Source organism: Loxodonta africana, chromosome 8 (genome assembly GCF_030014295.1).
Source record: "Loxodonta africana isolate mLoxAfr1 chromosome 8, mLoxAfr1.hap2, whole genome shotgun sequence".
In the NCBI taxonomy this organism is placed as follows: domain Eukaryota; kingdom Metazoa; phylum Chordata; class Mammalia; order Proboscidea; family Elephantidae; genus Loxodonta; species Loxodonta africana.
Genome location: NC_087349.1, coordinates 71462039 through 71477378, shown reverse-complemented (window position 1 = coordinate 71477378; position 15340 = coordinate 71462039). Strand labels below are relative to the sequence as shown.

Sequence of the window (15340 nt, the reverse complement as noted above, 5' to 3'; positions counted from 1 at the left end):
TAGCCCCCAAAAGATAAAACAGTCAGGGATAAATCTAACCAAGGATGTAAAAGACCTATATAAAGAAAAATGCAAAATACTACTGCAGGAAACCAAAACAGACCTACATGAATGGAAAAAAAAAAAAAAAACTATATTCATGAAAAGGAAGGCTTAACATTGTGAAAATGTCAATACTACCTAAAGCAATCTACAGATACAATGCAATCCTGATCCAAATTCCAACAGCATGCTTTAACAAGATGAAAAAATTAATCATTAACCCTGTATGGAAAGGAAAGAGGCCCTGGATAAGTAAGCATTATTGAAGAAGAACAAAACAAGGGGCCTCACACTACCAGATCCTAGAACCTACTATACTACCACAGTAATTACAACAACCTGGTGCTGGTACAACAGCAGACACATAGACCAATGAAACACAATGGAGAACCCAGATGTAAATCCACCCACCTAACAGTCAGCTGATCTTTGACAAAGAGCCAAAGTCCATTAAACGGTGAAAAGACAGCCTATTTAACAAATGGTGCTAGCAAAACTGGATGTCCATTTGTAAAAAAATGAAACAGTACCCATACCTCACATCGTACACAAAAATTAACTCAAAATGGATTAAAAAAAAAAAAAAAAACCTAACTATAAAATCTAGAACTATAAAGATAATGAAAGAAAAAGTAAGAAAACTTCTAGGGGCCCTAATATATGGCGTATACAGAATACCAAACATAAGTAAAAAATGCACACACCAGAAAATAAACTAGATAAATGGGACTTCCTAAAAATGAAATACTTATGCTCATCAAAAAACTTCTCCAAAAAAGTTAAATGAGAACTACAGACTGGGAAAAAAATTTTGACTAGGACACATCCAACAAGGGTCTAATCTCTAAAATCTGTAGAAAACTTCAATACCTCAACAACAAAGAGACAATCCAATTAAAAAATGGACAAAGGATTTGAACAGACAGTATACCAAAGAAGACATTTAGACGGCTAACAAACACATGAAGAAATGTCTGCAATCATTAGCCACTAGAGAGATGCCAATCAAAACTACAATGAGATACTATCTCACTCCGACATTGCTGGCGCTTATCAAAAAACCAGAAAATAAAAAATGTTGGAGAGGTATAAGACGGGAACTCTTCTACACTGCTGGTGAGAATGTAAAATCGTACAACCAGTTTCAAAAATGGTATGGTGCTTCCTCAAAAAGCTAGAAATAGGAATACCATATGACCCTGCAATCCCACTCCTAGGTATATACCCCAAAGAAGTAAGAGCTGTGACATGAGTAGACATATGCACACCCACGTTCACTGCAGCATTACTCACAATAGCAAAAAGACAGATCAATAGAGTAATAGATCAACAAACTGTGGCCCATGCATACAAAAGAATACTACCCAATGATAAAGAAAAATTATGAATCTGCAAAACATCTCACAACATGGATGAATTTGAAGGACATTATGCGGAGTGAAATAAGTCAATCATAAAAGGACAAATATTGTATGAGACCACTATGATAAAGAAGCAAGTAAAGGTTTACACATGGGGGGAAAAAACTTTCTTTGATGGTTACCAGGGATGAGGGGAGGGAGGGAAACTATCAAATAGGTAGAAGACACATGTCAATTTTGGTGAAAGGAAAGGCAATACACAATAAAGGGGAAGTCAGCAAAACATGACCAAGGCATGAGAGGAACACAAAAACAAAGGGCAACAAAGGTAATTACTATTGCATAGACAATCCTGCAACAAGTATTAACAAACACTAATTTACCAATGGGATACACTGCTAGATAGATACTCCAAGAGGTGTAGAGGGTATAAGGGAACACACTTATCTGCAGATATAGGTTTGGTGGTGGATATTTCCACACACATAACTGTAAGTGCTGTGTATATATTAACATAGACAATAGAGCACACAAGAACCACAGTCAGGGCAGCTTCTTAGATATAACCAAACACCTTGTAGGATGAAGTTCCTATGCTGGAAGGCAAAGGGTCATCTATGTCAATCGGCACAACATAGTTCATAAAGACAAAGTTCTGCATCCTACTTTGGTGAGTAGCGTCTGGGGTGTTAAAAGCTTACAAGCGGCCATCTAAGACACAACAATTGGTCTCTTACAGTCCAGAGCAAAAAAGAAAACCAAAGACCCAAGGGAGCAATTAAACGAAAAGCCTAGCTGACCACATGAACCCCAGCCTACATGACCCTGAAACCGGAAGAACTAGATGGTGCCTGGCTACCATGACCTACCACTTTGCCTGGGATCACAACAGAGGGTCCTGAACAAAGTGGGAAAAAAATTGCAGAGCAGAAAACCAAATCCACAAAAAAGATGAGACTAACTGGTCTGATAGAGACTGGGGAAACCCAAGGGACTATGGTCCTAAGAGACCCTTCTAAACTAGAACTGAAGCCAACACTGGAGACCATCCTTCAGTCAAACCATATGCAGGCCCATAAAATATAGAACACCCAAGAGGAACCACGTGTTCCTTGGAACAATCTATTATATGAGATCAAAAGGGCAATATGTGCCTAAAAGCAAAGATGTGACGGCAGAAAGGGGTAACAATTCAGGATGAAAGGAAACAGGGAATCTAGAACAGAAATGGAGGGAAGGCAGACACATTATGGGAAACGGAACCAATGTTCACGGAACACTTTGTGTACAAACTATTGGATGGGAAACGAATTTGCTCTGTAAACTTTCACTTAATATACAATAATTTTTTTAAATTATTTTTTTCAATCAAATATAATTTCTTGAATACATTTTTAATTATGCAATAAAACTTTCTGATATTAAATATGCTCCCTCATAAATCTGGATCTTTATAAAATGACTGAAAAATAGTTCTTACTATTGTGTAGTTTATATGTTTGGGCAAAAATGTTTGATTATTAAATGATACATATAGCATAATCTATTTAAAAATTATTATACACAACTAAAATTTTAAATAAATCCTAGGTATATAAAAAAATTTTAAATACTTTATTTAAAATCAATTTCTCAATAAATAAACTTTTGCAGAAAGCCTCTTTAGTAAGCTGGAGCAAATCATTTTAATTATTGGTAAGAAAAACACTTTAGATTTCACAATATGACAGGAATTCAGTATCAATTTTAATTCACTCTAGGATGAACAAATGCATTTAAGTGGCATTGAGGAAAGATGACTTGATGTTCACACTACAAGAGATAGTTAATTTCCATTGTCTCTTTAAGGGAGAAAAAATTTCTGAACCCAGAGCTCATCAGAATTTTTTAGCTATGTTTACTATTTCTACCAAATGAGTCAAAGCCTCAGGAATCCAGCTATTTACTCACACGCTCCACACAAACATACAATCATGTTAAACTGTAGATTACCGCGGTTTAAGATTAGAATGTTGATATTCAAAAGAAGTAATTTCAACAGCTTATTTTTTAGAATAAACGATAAAACAACTTCATTATAAATTTCTTCCTTTCTATTTGGCTAAAATAGGTATCAGAAATAAGATTTAGGATATGAAAACCAGTTTTATTAAAAAACCAAGCCAAAACCAAACCAGTTGCTGCTGAGTCGACTCCAACTCATAGCAATCCCATGTGTATCAGAATAGAGCTATGCTCTATAGGTTTTCAATAGCTGATTTTCAGAAGTAGATTGCCAGGTCTTTCTTCCAAGGCACCCCGGGTAGACTCAAACCTTCAACCTTTTGATTAGCAATCGAGTGCATTAACCATTTGTACCACCCAGGGACTCTCTTTATTAAAGAACAGACTTTACAAAACATTCAGATATACTTATAATATTTTAAGATGGATTATCGACAAATAAAAATTGGATTTTATTGGTTATTCTGTTGAGATACACACACACACACACACATAAGTCATAAGAATCAGGGCAGAATTTCCCTGCGATTGCCTAGGTATCGTAAATGGCAAAGGGTGACTTTTTTTTTTTTGGCTATCAAGGGCACTATTTAATATGCTACAGTAACATAGAGAATACATAAAACCACCAAACATTCCATAGAAGAAATTTATATAATTTAGGAGGAAATTTTTTTTTTAATACAAAGGCAATAAAATCACCACAGCAATATAATTTTTAAGTACACTAGATTAAAATGTTGGTCCCTCATATTTCAATTCTCTTTAAATTTAGGAAGCTGATGGTGTGGTATGGAAAAACGATCAAAACTAAGGGAAACAACCCTTTTCCTTACAGCCTTTTTTCTTCTTACCTTGGAAGACGAAGAATCACACTCCTGACATATCCATCCATAGCCTGTTTGTTTAGGAGACTTTTTCAAAGGAGGATCCAAACAGCCAAAATGGTAGCAGAGTCTGCATTCATCACACCTGCAGAGTAAACAGATTTATACAATATCTAAATAGTGCAAAAACTGTATTTTTAGAAGATATAGAGGCAAACTACTCTACACTTCAATTTTAATACTGTAAATGCTATTCTTGTCTCACAAGATTATTAATGTTTCTGACAAAGGCAACTTAAACCTGGAATAAATATTTAAGGAAAAATGAAATACAACAATAAAAATGACAAAAATAGAAATATTCAGAACACTTTGATAGTAGAAATGTTACAAGAGCATATGAATGAATATATGTTGTACAGTCATATGTACAAAAGACTAACACAACCTCAACAATTTCAAATCTGAAGTTAAAGAATTAATCATTTACCCATGAGACAGTTTAAAAACAGATTTAATAACACTTTACAATACTAAATACATACAATTCAAGATTATGAATTCAATTCAATACATTATGAAGGTGTTCTGAATTTTAGAACTCTAAGAAATTCTACTAGGCTACACTAAACTGGAATTAGTGACTTATAATTTATACCTCATCACTTTCTCCAAGTTAGAGGAGATCATAAATGAACTTTATAATGTTTACACCATGCTAACACAATCTATAGCAAATAAAAACAATTTTTTTTATTAAATCACAGAGCACTTAATTATACAAAAGAGGTAAGAAACCTCTTTAAGAATTTGATATTACTCTTTCAAAATTTGCCTGTCACTTTCAATGCATTTGGTTTTTCAAAGTTATCTCCTACTACATTTTAAAGCTTATTAACATTTCTTTTGAAAGTGTCTTGGCCACCTATGATGTACAAAATCTAAAAAAACTATCATACCTATTCTTCGTTTCAGACAATCTCATCCTGCTGACAATGAAGAAAGATCTGAATTATTACAGTGTTTTGTAAACAGAATGTTGCATCAGTTGGAAAAGCAAGACCAAAATTTAACAACAAATAAGATGTATACATCTTATAGAAGTGGTTATCTTCTTCACTTGTTTGTGTAATCTTTGTAATTTTTTATTTATTAAAAAAAACTTCCTCCAAACCAACTGTCAGATTTATTTATCATTATTCTTACTGATTTAAAACTTCACAAATCAAGACACCCACAACTAAGAAACTAGAAGGAAAAACTTATAGAAGACAAATTATTTGAATAAAGTGCAAAATTACTATTAAATACACTTTGTTAGAAAAAAGGGAAAGGAGCTCTTATTACAAAAACAGAAAAGAAAAACAATTGACTTTAAAATGCCCATCACAACAAAGAAGACTATGCTCGACATTTACAGTAAACACTTCATATCATCCTACAATTACTCATCTCCCAAAGACCCATTTTGGAAATTAAGAGTTTCAGAAAGGCTAAGCAAATTAGCTAAGTTATTCAGGTATAATACATTTAAAACACAATTATATGTCACAAACGTATGCATTTTTTCTCTATAATTTTTTACTTTATGAACCAAATAAGCTTATGTACTTTTCTTCCTCAAAAATCTTCTTTTAGGCTCAAGATAACCAAAATTTCCACAAATATTAGCCTTATATGGGCTTCAAAAATTTTTACTATGATAATTCTAGTTATAGAAACAGATAAAATTAAACAGGAGCAACATACTTTACTCAATATGTCAATATTATAAATATATCATCCAAAGTATATATTCAAAAACAGTTAAAATGTTCAAAAACCTGTTTTTCTGGAATTAAGAAAAACTGATGAGAAATATACACCTCACCTGAAATGTAACACAGACTAATGATAAGCCTACTCAATTTTATGACTTCTTTCTCAATACAATTTATTTACCTTCCAATAGCTAAAATTTCAGTTACATTTATATATAGTTATAGGAACCCTCAGACTGTAAGTGTTTCTGAGTTGAGAAGGTTACGATTTCTAGATAGTTATGGCATACTCCTTTAAACATGAAAACTAGTCTATCAATCATCTTTGGTAGGAAATTGAAAAGGAATCACATCATCTGCTTCATCATGAAAATATATAAAATATAATTCACTTCACCTTGCCACCTCAGAGTTATAGTAAATAACAGATACCACAACATGTCCAACAGCGTGCCAATATGCTGTACCTATAGTGAGTACTGTCAGTCGGTTAATCTGTTTGAATCTGTTCAACTTCTACAGGTTTTCAGGGTCCTCACTTGCTTGATACTATCAGCCATTGCTTCCTGATACTGTCAGTTTTTCTAAGCATTTTTCCCCAACAGTAAGTTGTTGTGGATTTAGAAACCAACATACTAAACTTAATACTATGCAAACTGACAGTAAAAAATCATGAGAACTTCTACTAAGTATACAGATACAATTTTGGCTGTTAACTAGTCTTTTTTGCTAAACTTCAAGTTTTGGGGCCAATTAATCTGAGTTCTTGATAAGTGAGGAGTTACAGCATTAGTATTTTCATAGTTCAATAGCAAGTTATAACTAATTACTGAATATGTATTTTATAACTGTGTCATAATCATTTATAAATTATGATTCCTAGTGTGTAACGATGCAAACATCATCATGAATGTAGAGGTGTATCATAATTCATTATTTTTTACCTTCATGTACTTAGGTGATTCTTGTCATATAGATATGAGTTTCCAGCTAATAAATAACAAGTTTGCTACACTGACATAGTTCCTATCTGTTGCAAATTTTAATTAATATAAAAATCAAGATTTTTTTCAGCTCAAGAACCAATGTAAAAGGAAAGAAAAGGTTTTATATGCAAGCTTTGTGAAGAGGTAATGTTGAAACACATGTCATTTTCAAATGACCTAATTCTTAACTAACGATCCCTTCATTAGTGACACCTTCCAGAACGACTTACGCTACATGTGGAACTCTAATGCATTTGTGATGGTTCTAGAGGAAAAGCAGAATTTGTTTGTCAGAATTAGGAGTGATATGGAAGCTCTCCAAAGTTCTAGCTCATTCCTGAGAAAATAAAATCTGCAACTGTTAGACTAAATGGCAAAAAGGTAACACTCATAGGAACTGCCAAAATCCAGGAGAGAAAAGAAAAAGCAGAGAGAGATAACCCAATCTTGATGTCAATAAATATAAGTTCTTTCTACAGATGTCTGAAATTATTTCCATGTGGAAAAAATCTGGTTGTTTCCACATTAGAATACTGAGTTGAAAAATATCATAGCTTATGTGCTGCTAACATATATATATTATACATATGTATACGTTATATATATAAGCAGCCCGTAAACTATGAATTTCAAATGTATATCCTAATTTTATATATATATATATATATAAGCAGAACATAAGCTATGAATTTCATTCATATATATCTCCTAATAATACAAGTGAACTCTAGTGGAATTTGCAAGAATCAACACACCATAGAGATACCAATAACAATCTTAAAAATCAAGTAACAATGTAGATGGTCAAAATAGTGGATAACTTATTTCATGCACACACACACCAGTTCATATCCTTTAGTAATTCTTGTCAGCAAAAAATTCTGGCTATGTCATAAATTTAGAGCATTTCAAAAGCTCAAAAATTAAAAACTTGTATAAATGTCTGCAATCATTCTGCTACCTAAAGCTGAAATGTGAGTTGAAGTAGTTATTGATCAAATTACTGTTCCTATTCTCTACCTTTATTTCTTATATATATTTGGAAACACATCATTGCAGCACATACTATAGTACGTATTAAACTTATCAAAATACTGAATAAAATGCTTAAAATGCCTTTTGCAAAAGCAGTCACTGACCAACAAAAGTATATAGTGCTATAACACAATATACTTTATTAAATAACACAAACGTCTATGTAATAAAAACAGACTTTTTTACTATACATTATTAAATAGAAATGCAATGTCTTAAAATATTAAAGAGAATATAAAACTAACCTTTAAAGAAATGCTATGATTTTTTTTTTAATAAAACACAAACTGGATGATTAAGAATTATCCTTTAAACAACTAAAAAATACTGTACACATTAACACTAAAATTACGATTCTAAAATTGCAATTTCAAGTGAGATAAAATGAATCCCATTTGTAAGATAAAAGGAAACCTAACTGTTTAATTAGATTCTTACTAAGTACGACTTCCTATATATCAGATTCATGAAGGATACAATTGTAAATAACAAAGTAGCTTTATATATGGCCTTTTACACACTGATTTAACAAAATGTGATGACTAAAACACAGCTCTATATGTATTTAAAATACTTACTTAGCATATGATTAAGTATAGCACCCTAGACAAAGAAGAGGAAGAAAACGATTTATGTACATGAGTACTATGATCCATCCAACAAGCAATCAGTCATGTGTTTATCTGATTACTAAAACATGTATACAAGTAAAAAGAAGCAACTGATTTATTTCCTCCTGTAACTAAGAGACAGGATAAAAGTCAGTGTTCCAAAGGGTTCCTTTTACTCTTCCAGTTTATAATTTACAATTTCACTAGAGGAGTACACTAAGTAGCTGTTCTTAAAAAGTTGCCAAAAGACGTAAGTGCACCTCCTATACATATAATTTATAGCCAGATGACAATCTAAACCTCAGGTAAAAGAGAAACATAATATTCATAACAGGAACTTGAAAAGAGATGTACATTTTTTATGATCAAGTTGATCAACGATCATAACTCTTCTTTTTAATGTTGATGAAACAGTATTTTGATGCCTTACAAGTCCACAGAGGAAAATTAAGAACTGATTCTAAAAATACATACTATTACATCTGTTCACACTTGAAAAAACAACTAAATATCAAGAGAATTGAAAAGTTGAATATTCTTCATCATTTTTATGTAAAAATTCTATACCACAAAGATCGAAAGAATTAAGTCTTGAGATTAAAATAAAAATCTAACTAGCAACTCAAACACCTACACAAACCTATTAACCAGTAATGATGAATTCTTCCACTGAACCATGGCCAATTATTTCAATTATACATCTTAACAGATGGAGAAAATGTGGGATAGTAGTCCATGAGTTCAATCATTTTTAAAATAATATATGCTTTCACAAAATTCCACCATCTTACCGTTAGAATAATATTTAATATCAATAAACAATAATTTGATCCTTATATTTTGCAACAGTTTTAGTGCAAACCACTACATGAGCATTTCCTATACAAATTATTAGAATATACTTTTTTTTATCATGTTTTACATGAGGACTTGAACCTGTTTCCATTAATGCCACTACAGACTTCTATCACAGGCAATAGTGAATGAATGGGTAGTAAAAAAAGACAAAAATATGCTCTACCAATGGATTAGTTGGAAAAAATATTTGGATAATTATCCAAATCCTTATTTAATAGACACTTAAAAAACAGGATCAGTTACATTTGCAGCAGCCAGGCTACGAGATTAAAAGTGAAACGAAATGAAAATATAAAACAAGAAACAAAATATTTCATATGCAAATACAGAATAAGGTCAAGTACTTCTTCACAGCATGAGAGATTGATTAGATATTTCCATACCTGAAACACGTCTGCTTTGTCCTTTAACAAATTCATCTCCATCTGCTCATGCCCTTGGAAATTTTTCAGCAGTACAACCTGCTGTGCTCAAGCCCCACATAACTTTGTATTTCTCTGTTCATAATTAACTAATTACACTCTAATCAATAGTGTAGATCCTGATTGTACAATGTAAATCAGATAAATGAGATAATAGCTAGGGGGGTCAATCCCAGTTTATTTACAAAACCCAGCAGGAGAATCCAATTTCATTATATCCTATGTACCTGAGAAGCAGTGACTCTTATCAGCAGGCCTGCAGGAAGTCTTAGAGTGAGCACTGGAGAAAAGGGGCATACATTTTGGTAAAGGAGAAGTATTTGCAAAGCATGCCTATCTCGGAAATATTATAAATCCCAATCCTAATATTATGTAAATTTGTGAAGTGCTGACAGGCTAGTAGGAAAAAAATTCTGCCTTCATATGATGCTATGTGACTCTAAGTTGAGTTTTAATAGTCAAAAACAATTCCAGAAAATAATTAAAAAAAAAAAATAACATAAGTAGCCTACTCTCTTGCTGAGAGTCTCTATGAATTATTTTGGTGAAATATTCAGAAAATATTCCATATGTGAGTCAAGTAAACATTTGGTGAGCTCTGTCAAATTAGTGACTTAATAATGTTTAGAGGTAAGAGTGAATGCATTAAGTATCAGTAGGAGGTAAAAACGGAAATAGGATCATGAGTGTGAATATTCTTATCATTTATTGGTCAGCAATAATTTTTAACATCATAAGTGTAAAAACAAATATTCAAGAAACATATGACTAACAATGATAATGCATAAATATAACTTCTAAACAAGATGGATTAAGGTTAAAGCTAAATTTTGTTTTCATGTTCAATCATAACACTGATTTCAAGTCTGTTTTTTACAAAGGAATTACTGAATTACAGACAAAGGCTATGTTCTTTGAGAGTTCCTTAATTCATCTCAACTAAACATTCAACTAAAACACTGCTGTCCCCATAACAGGTATAAACATTTAACTGAATTTACAAATATAAAGAAACTGTATTTTATGTGTTGTAGAGGAAATTCATTTATCTAGAAACAAATATATCTGAAACTCTGCCCTTCTAAGGAGATTTAAGACACATTCTTGGAAAACACAAGTATTTTTTTAATACTTTATATACTGGGTCGCCATGAGTTGGAATTGGCTCAATGGCAATGGAGTTTTTTTTTTTTTATGGTTCTCAAAGTGGAGTCCCCAGCCAGCAGCATCAGTATCACCTGGTAACTGCTTAGAATGCAAATTTCCAGGCCTTATCTAAGACCCACTGAATCAGAAACTCTGGGGTGGGTGTCGGGGGGAATGGGCAAAAGTAAGGGAATAGGGCAGAAGTCTGTGTTTTAACAACCTTGGTTTGAGAAGCACTGTTATATAATACCATGTCATCCTTCTTGCATTTCAAAGTAATTTAATTTCCTTCCTATTTTATTTTTGTGTTCCTTTTCCTATTGTGTGACAAATAACTATCATTTACCTGACATGCTGTTTTCTTCTTATATATGTCTGTGAAATATGAACTATTTAGAGCATATTTAAGTATAAATTACATCTTCTTTGAAGAGCAATTGGACCAATTATGGACAAAGGTTAATTTATGCTGCTGAAAATAGGAAAGCATTTAGGAGGTTAACTAGGAGAGAGAGTTTTATTCTACACTCATCAAAAGTTTTCCTACTCCAACCACATGCTTTCAGGACTTATCATCTTATAAGGTATGTGGTTTATATTTGTGATGTGTAACAAAGATTCTTAGGTTAGCACCAAAATAGGGAATAGCATAATCACCACTGAAGACTACAAGATGGAGAAGGATAATTAATATTCTAATTGGAACCAAGGTGGAAATGTTTTTGATTAACAACTGATGCCAAAACCAGAAGGCTTAATGATTCTCAAAACACCTAAAATAAAATGACCACTAGTGACTTCTCACCATGTACTAAAGGAGGGTCAGGTCCTAAATCATTACTATACAGAAAATGGTTATCTGGCATTTTTCTTAAAATCAGCCTGATTTCAGCAAGAGTAATAATTACCTACTTTTTCTTAAGCTTATGTAGCGATAAGTAATTACCTACTTTTTCTTAAGCTTATGCAGTGATAATTAGTCCTTTCTTATTCTTCGAAAAAAAAAGTTTACTGTTTTTTCTATAGATTATTAATTTTCCCTCCAAAGTTGTAAGAGATCTTTCAATAAATTAATAACCTCAGTTTATACATAACTTTATACACATCATGTTATTTTATTAACTATATTATCCAAATGTATGGTTCCTTACTATAACTATAGATTACTAGCATACAGCAACTTTATATTTACACTTGTTTTTCATTATCTATAACATTGCCTCCTCTGTTCCTAAAGTTTAAACTAGCTTCAACTGCCAACAAACCTGAAAAGATGTCCAAAACCACATTTATAAATCGGGGAATTCCAAGAAACATGTTGACAATTTACATGTATATGTGCATTTGAATTTCAGTAGAGTCTCTTCTAAATCAGTTCAAGATGGAATGATGGAATATTCAACGTATTTCTCTTGTTGAGTTAAAACTGGATCATTAAAGCTTGAAGATAAAATTTTAATTCTGTAAATCACTGGAAATATACAGATGTTGATGAAGATCTTTCAGCTGGTAGGCTGTATAGTCAATAAACTCTGTATCTCCCTCCTTATTTCATAATTTTGTATTTAAGGTTGAGAAAATGAAATTATAGTGAACACAGCAAGTTCATATTAAAACAATAAAAATGAATAAATTTGAGTATTACTAAAATTTATCTAGAGATCAACACAGATATACTCTTATTCATGGACTTAAAATCTGAAATTTAAAAAAGAATCTCACGCTACAAATATTAGTGCTTTCACACTAGGACTAGTGAGTCAAACCTAGAATGTCACAGCTTCACAAGCCTTTCACTTTTATGTTCACTTTTGCTGAACATTATAAATGGAAATACGTTTAATATATGAGTCTATAGTTGTTTCACAATGCAGCATTTCATATATGAACATATGTATTAAGTTGGATGAAACACAATAGCAGACTAATGGGAAGCATTCTTTTCTTGGTTGTCACTGGTACTGTTCAACAACAAAAGGGAGTAGCATATTGCATTTAAGTCCCACAGGCTTCCATAACTCTTCAGAAAGTCCAAACACTGTATATCATCATATGCCAAAAAAGCAGGGGGAAAAGACATTATTTAATAGGACAATTCTGATGAGACATTTATCCGGTATTTTTCAACAATGCACATATCAAATCTTTCTGATTAGTGCAAAAAAGAGAAAAGTCCATACAGGCAAATTAACTGCCTTCTCAGTCCAAGTAACAAACCAATCAATTATATTCTATCCAAACCTGACAAGCAAAGGAAACTTTTTGCAGTGATAAGCTTATGGAAAGGACAAGATAGCTGTTCTCCTTTACTTTATGGATTCTATTGAGAGTTTTATCCACATTTTTAAAATCACACTTATAAAAGAGGTTTCCGGGATTGCCTCCGAGGATGAGCTGTGGCAGAGTTGGGTCTCATGAAGGGTATCTACACAGTAAAGTGATAAGAAAAGAACATTAACATTTAAAGATCATAGCAGCTCTGCACTGTCTTATGAAACATACTAACAACATTAAAGTAGATTCAAATAACATATGATCTGGTCCAAAGAGATAGATATGCGAAACCAAATGCTATGATCTTGTGTAGGTTCTTGTCAGTTACAATGTTATCGTTTGAAACACTGAGTTGCCTTCTCTTGTATTATTTATTAGCAGTAGTATTAAATCTGTCTTACTAAAACAAAAAGTAATATAAAAACGATGTGGGTCTTGTATTTATACAAGCAAACATGTTTTTGATGAATAAATATTTTGAAAGATACCAGTTTGCTCTTTTTTTCATTAAATATGGCACTTTAACAATGCTTGAGAACGTATGCAACTCAGCTGAAAACAAGCACATCTAATCAGCATATTACAGGGCCGGTTATACTCTATCACAGAGTCTCAAGGAGGAAATTTTCATATGATTTTTATTCCCTGCACCTATACTGCCTTCCTTTTTAAAAGATTATACCAAAAATGTTTGGTTACAATTGTTTAAAGTATATCCAAGCTTATCCACTAAAGTTTAGTGGATTGGGCTACAAACAGGACAGGAAAATACACTCACTGCAATGACCTAACCATTGATTATAAATGATTATAAAAGCATATGCATTTTGGTCAAATTTTCAAAACACACTCACTTGCACTTATTTCTTCAAACTTTCTTCATCGTTTCTTGTATTTATTTCCCTACTGACAAGTATTTATTTGCTACCTTTGTGATATCTTCATTTTCAGAGGAGAAATTTCAGATGCTTAGGTATTATAATACTTTTTTACTTTGATAAACATACAAATTATCATTTCCTTCAGATATTTAGATCTGTGTAGATGTAGGTGAAATTGCCAAGTTGTCACACATCATAGAAAAAGTTTGTTTTTGTATTTAACTATTAGAGTCGTGTTTAATGCTTCTAAGTTCCATTGAGAAAAAGAAAGTGAAAAGTGGCACACAGACAGATAAAGCACTACTGAGAAAAGCTACCATGCCAAACTGAATAATCTCAAATTAAAAAAAAAAAAAGCAAAACAAAATTGTACAATAAGAAGAATATAGTGTGAAAAAGATTTCAGAGAAATTTTATATTTATCAATATATGAGAAATAAATAAAAAGAGCTGACTTCCCTTGAATAGTAGAGTCACATGCGCTAACTCCTCACAAGGCTTCAGTCCCTAAGTGGAAAACTCTGAGCACATTCTGAATCTGATATTCTGAGAAGTGCTTTGGAGGTTAAGCACTACAGGAAAAGCGTAATGCAAGAGGAAGCAACCACATAATCTACAACAGAAGTGCAACTAACTCTTAACTATGTGCACAAATGATGACTAGCAGAAAATTCAAAATATGTATTTGTATTTGACTTTGATATACTTTTGAATGAGGATACCTTAGATACGGAAATCTGCTTCAAACCTCAACTAAGATCAAGTTAAAGTTACCTTTGAAAAAATTTAAGAGCTATTGCTAATATTCCTCCATCCTAAATTTCATTTAATATTTCAAAATCTCCCTTAAAGCAAGAAGAGGCACTACTTGTTCTGGTTCGTATCTTCCTAGAACAAGAGACTGAGTTCTTTTAAATGAGAGATCACATATTGGCTTTGTAATTTATACTGTACGGCACTTAGTAAGCTTATTTACAAATTAATGCAGAAAAAGGAATTAACTGTTACATACAAGTATGTACTTTTGTATAGTTAGAACTGTCCACCAAGAGAAGTATCTACTTCTTTTGCCCCAACAAAAAAATAAAACAGTGTAGTGTTGCCAGGCAGTATGAGTGATGCCTAAAGTATGA

General features: G+C 32.2%; 1 protein-coding gene across 5 annotated transcripts in view; it reads right to left on the bottom strand.

The window, feature by feature from the left end:
- The window catches only part of PHF14 (PHD finger protein 14), a 206111-nt gene that overhangs the window by 66838 nt on the left and 123933 nt on the right, over positions 1-15340 (bottom strand). The window contains exons 17-18 of one of the 5 annotated variants that reach the window (XM_064290016.1): positions 5194-5223; positions 4262-4379 (exon numbers count right to left, since the gene is read on the bottom strand). In XM_064290016.1, the coding sequence (XP_064146086.1) occupies positions 4262-4379; positions 5194-5223 (148 nt within the window). The other 4 variants (XM_064290017.1, XM_064290018.1, XM_064290020.1 and 1 more) reach the window with 4 other exon arrangements.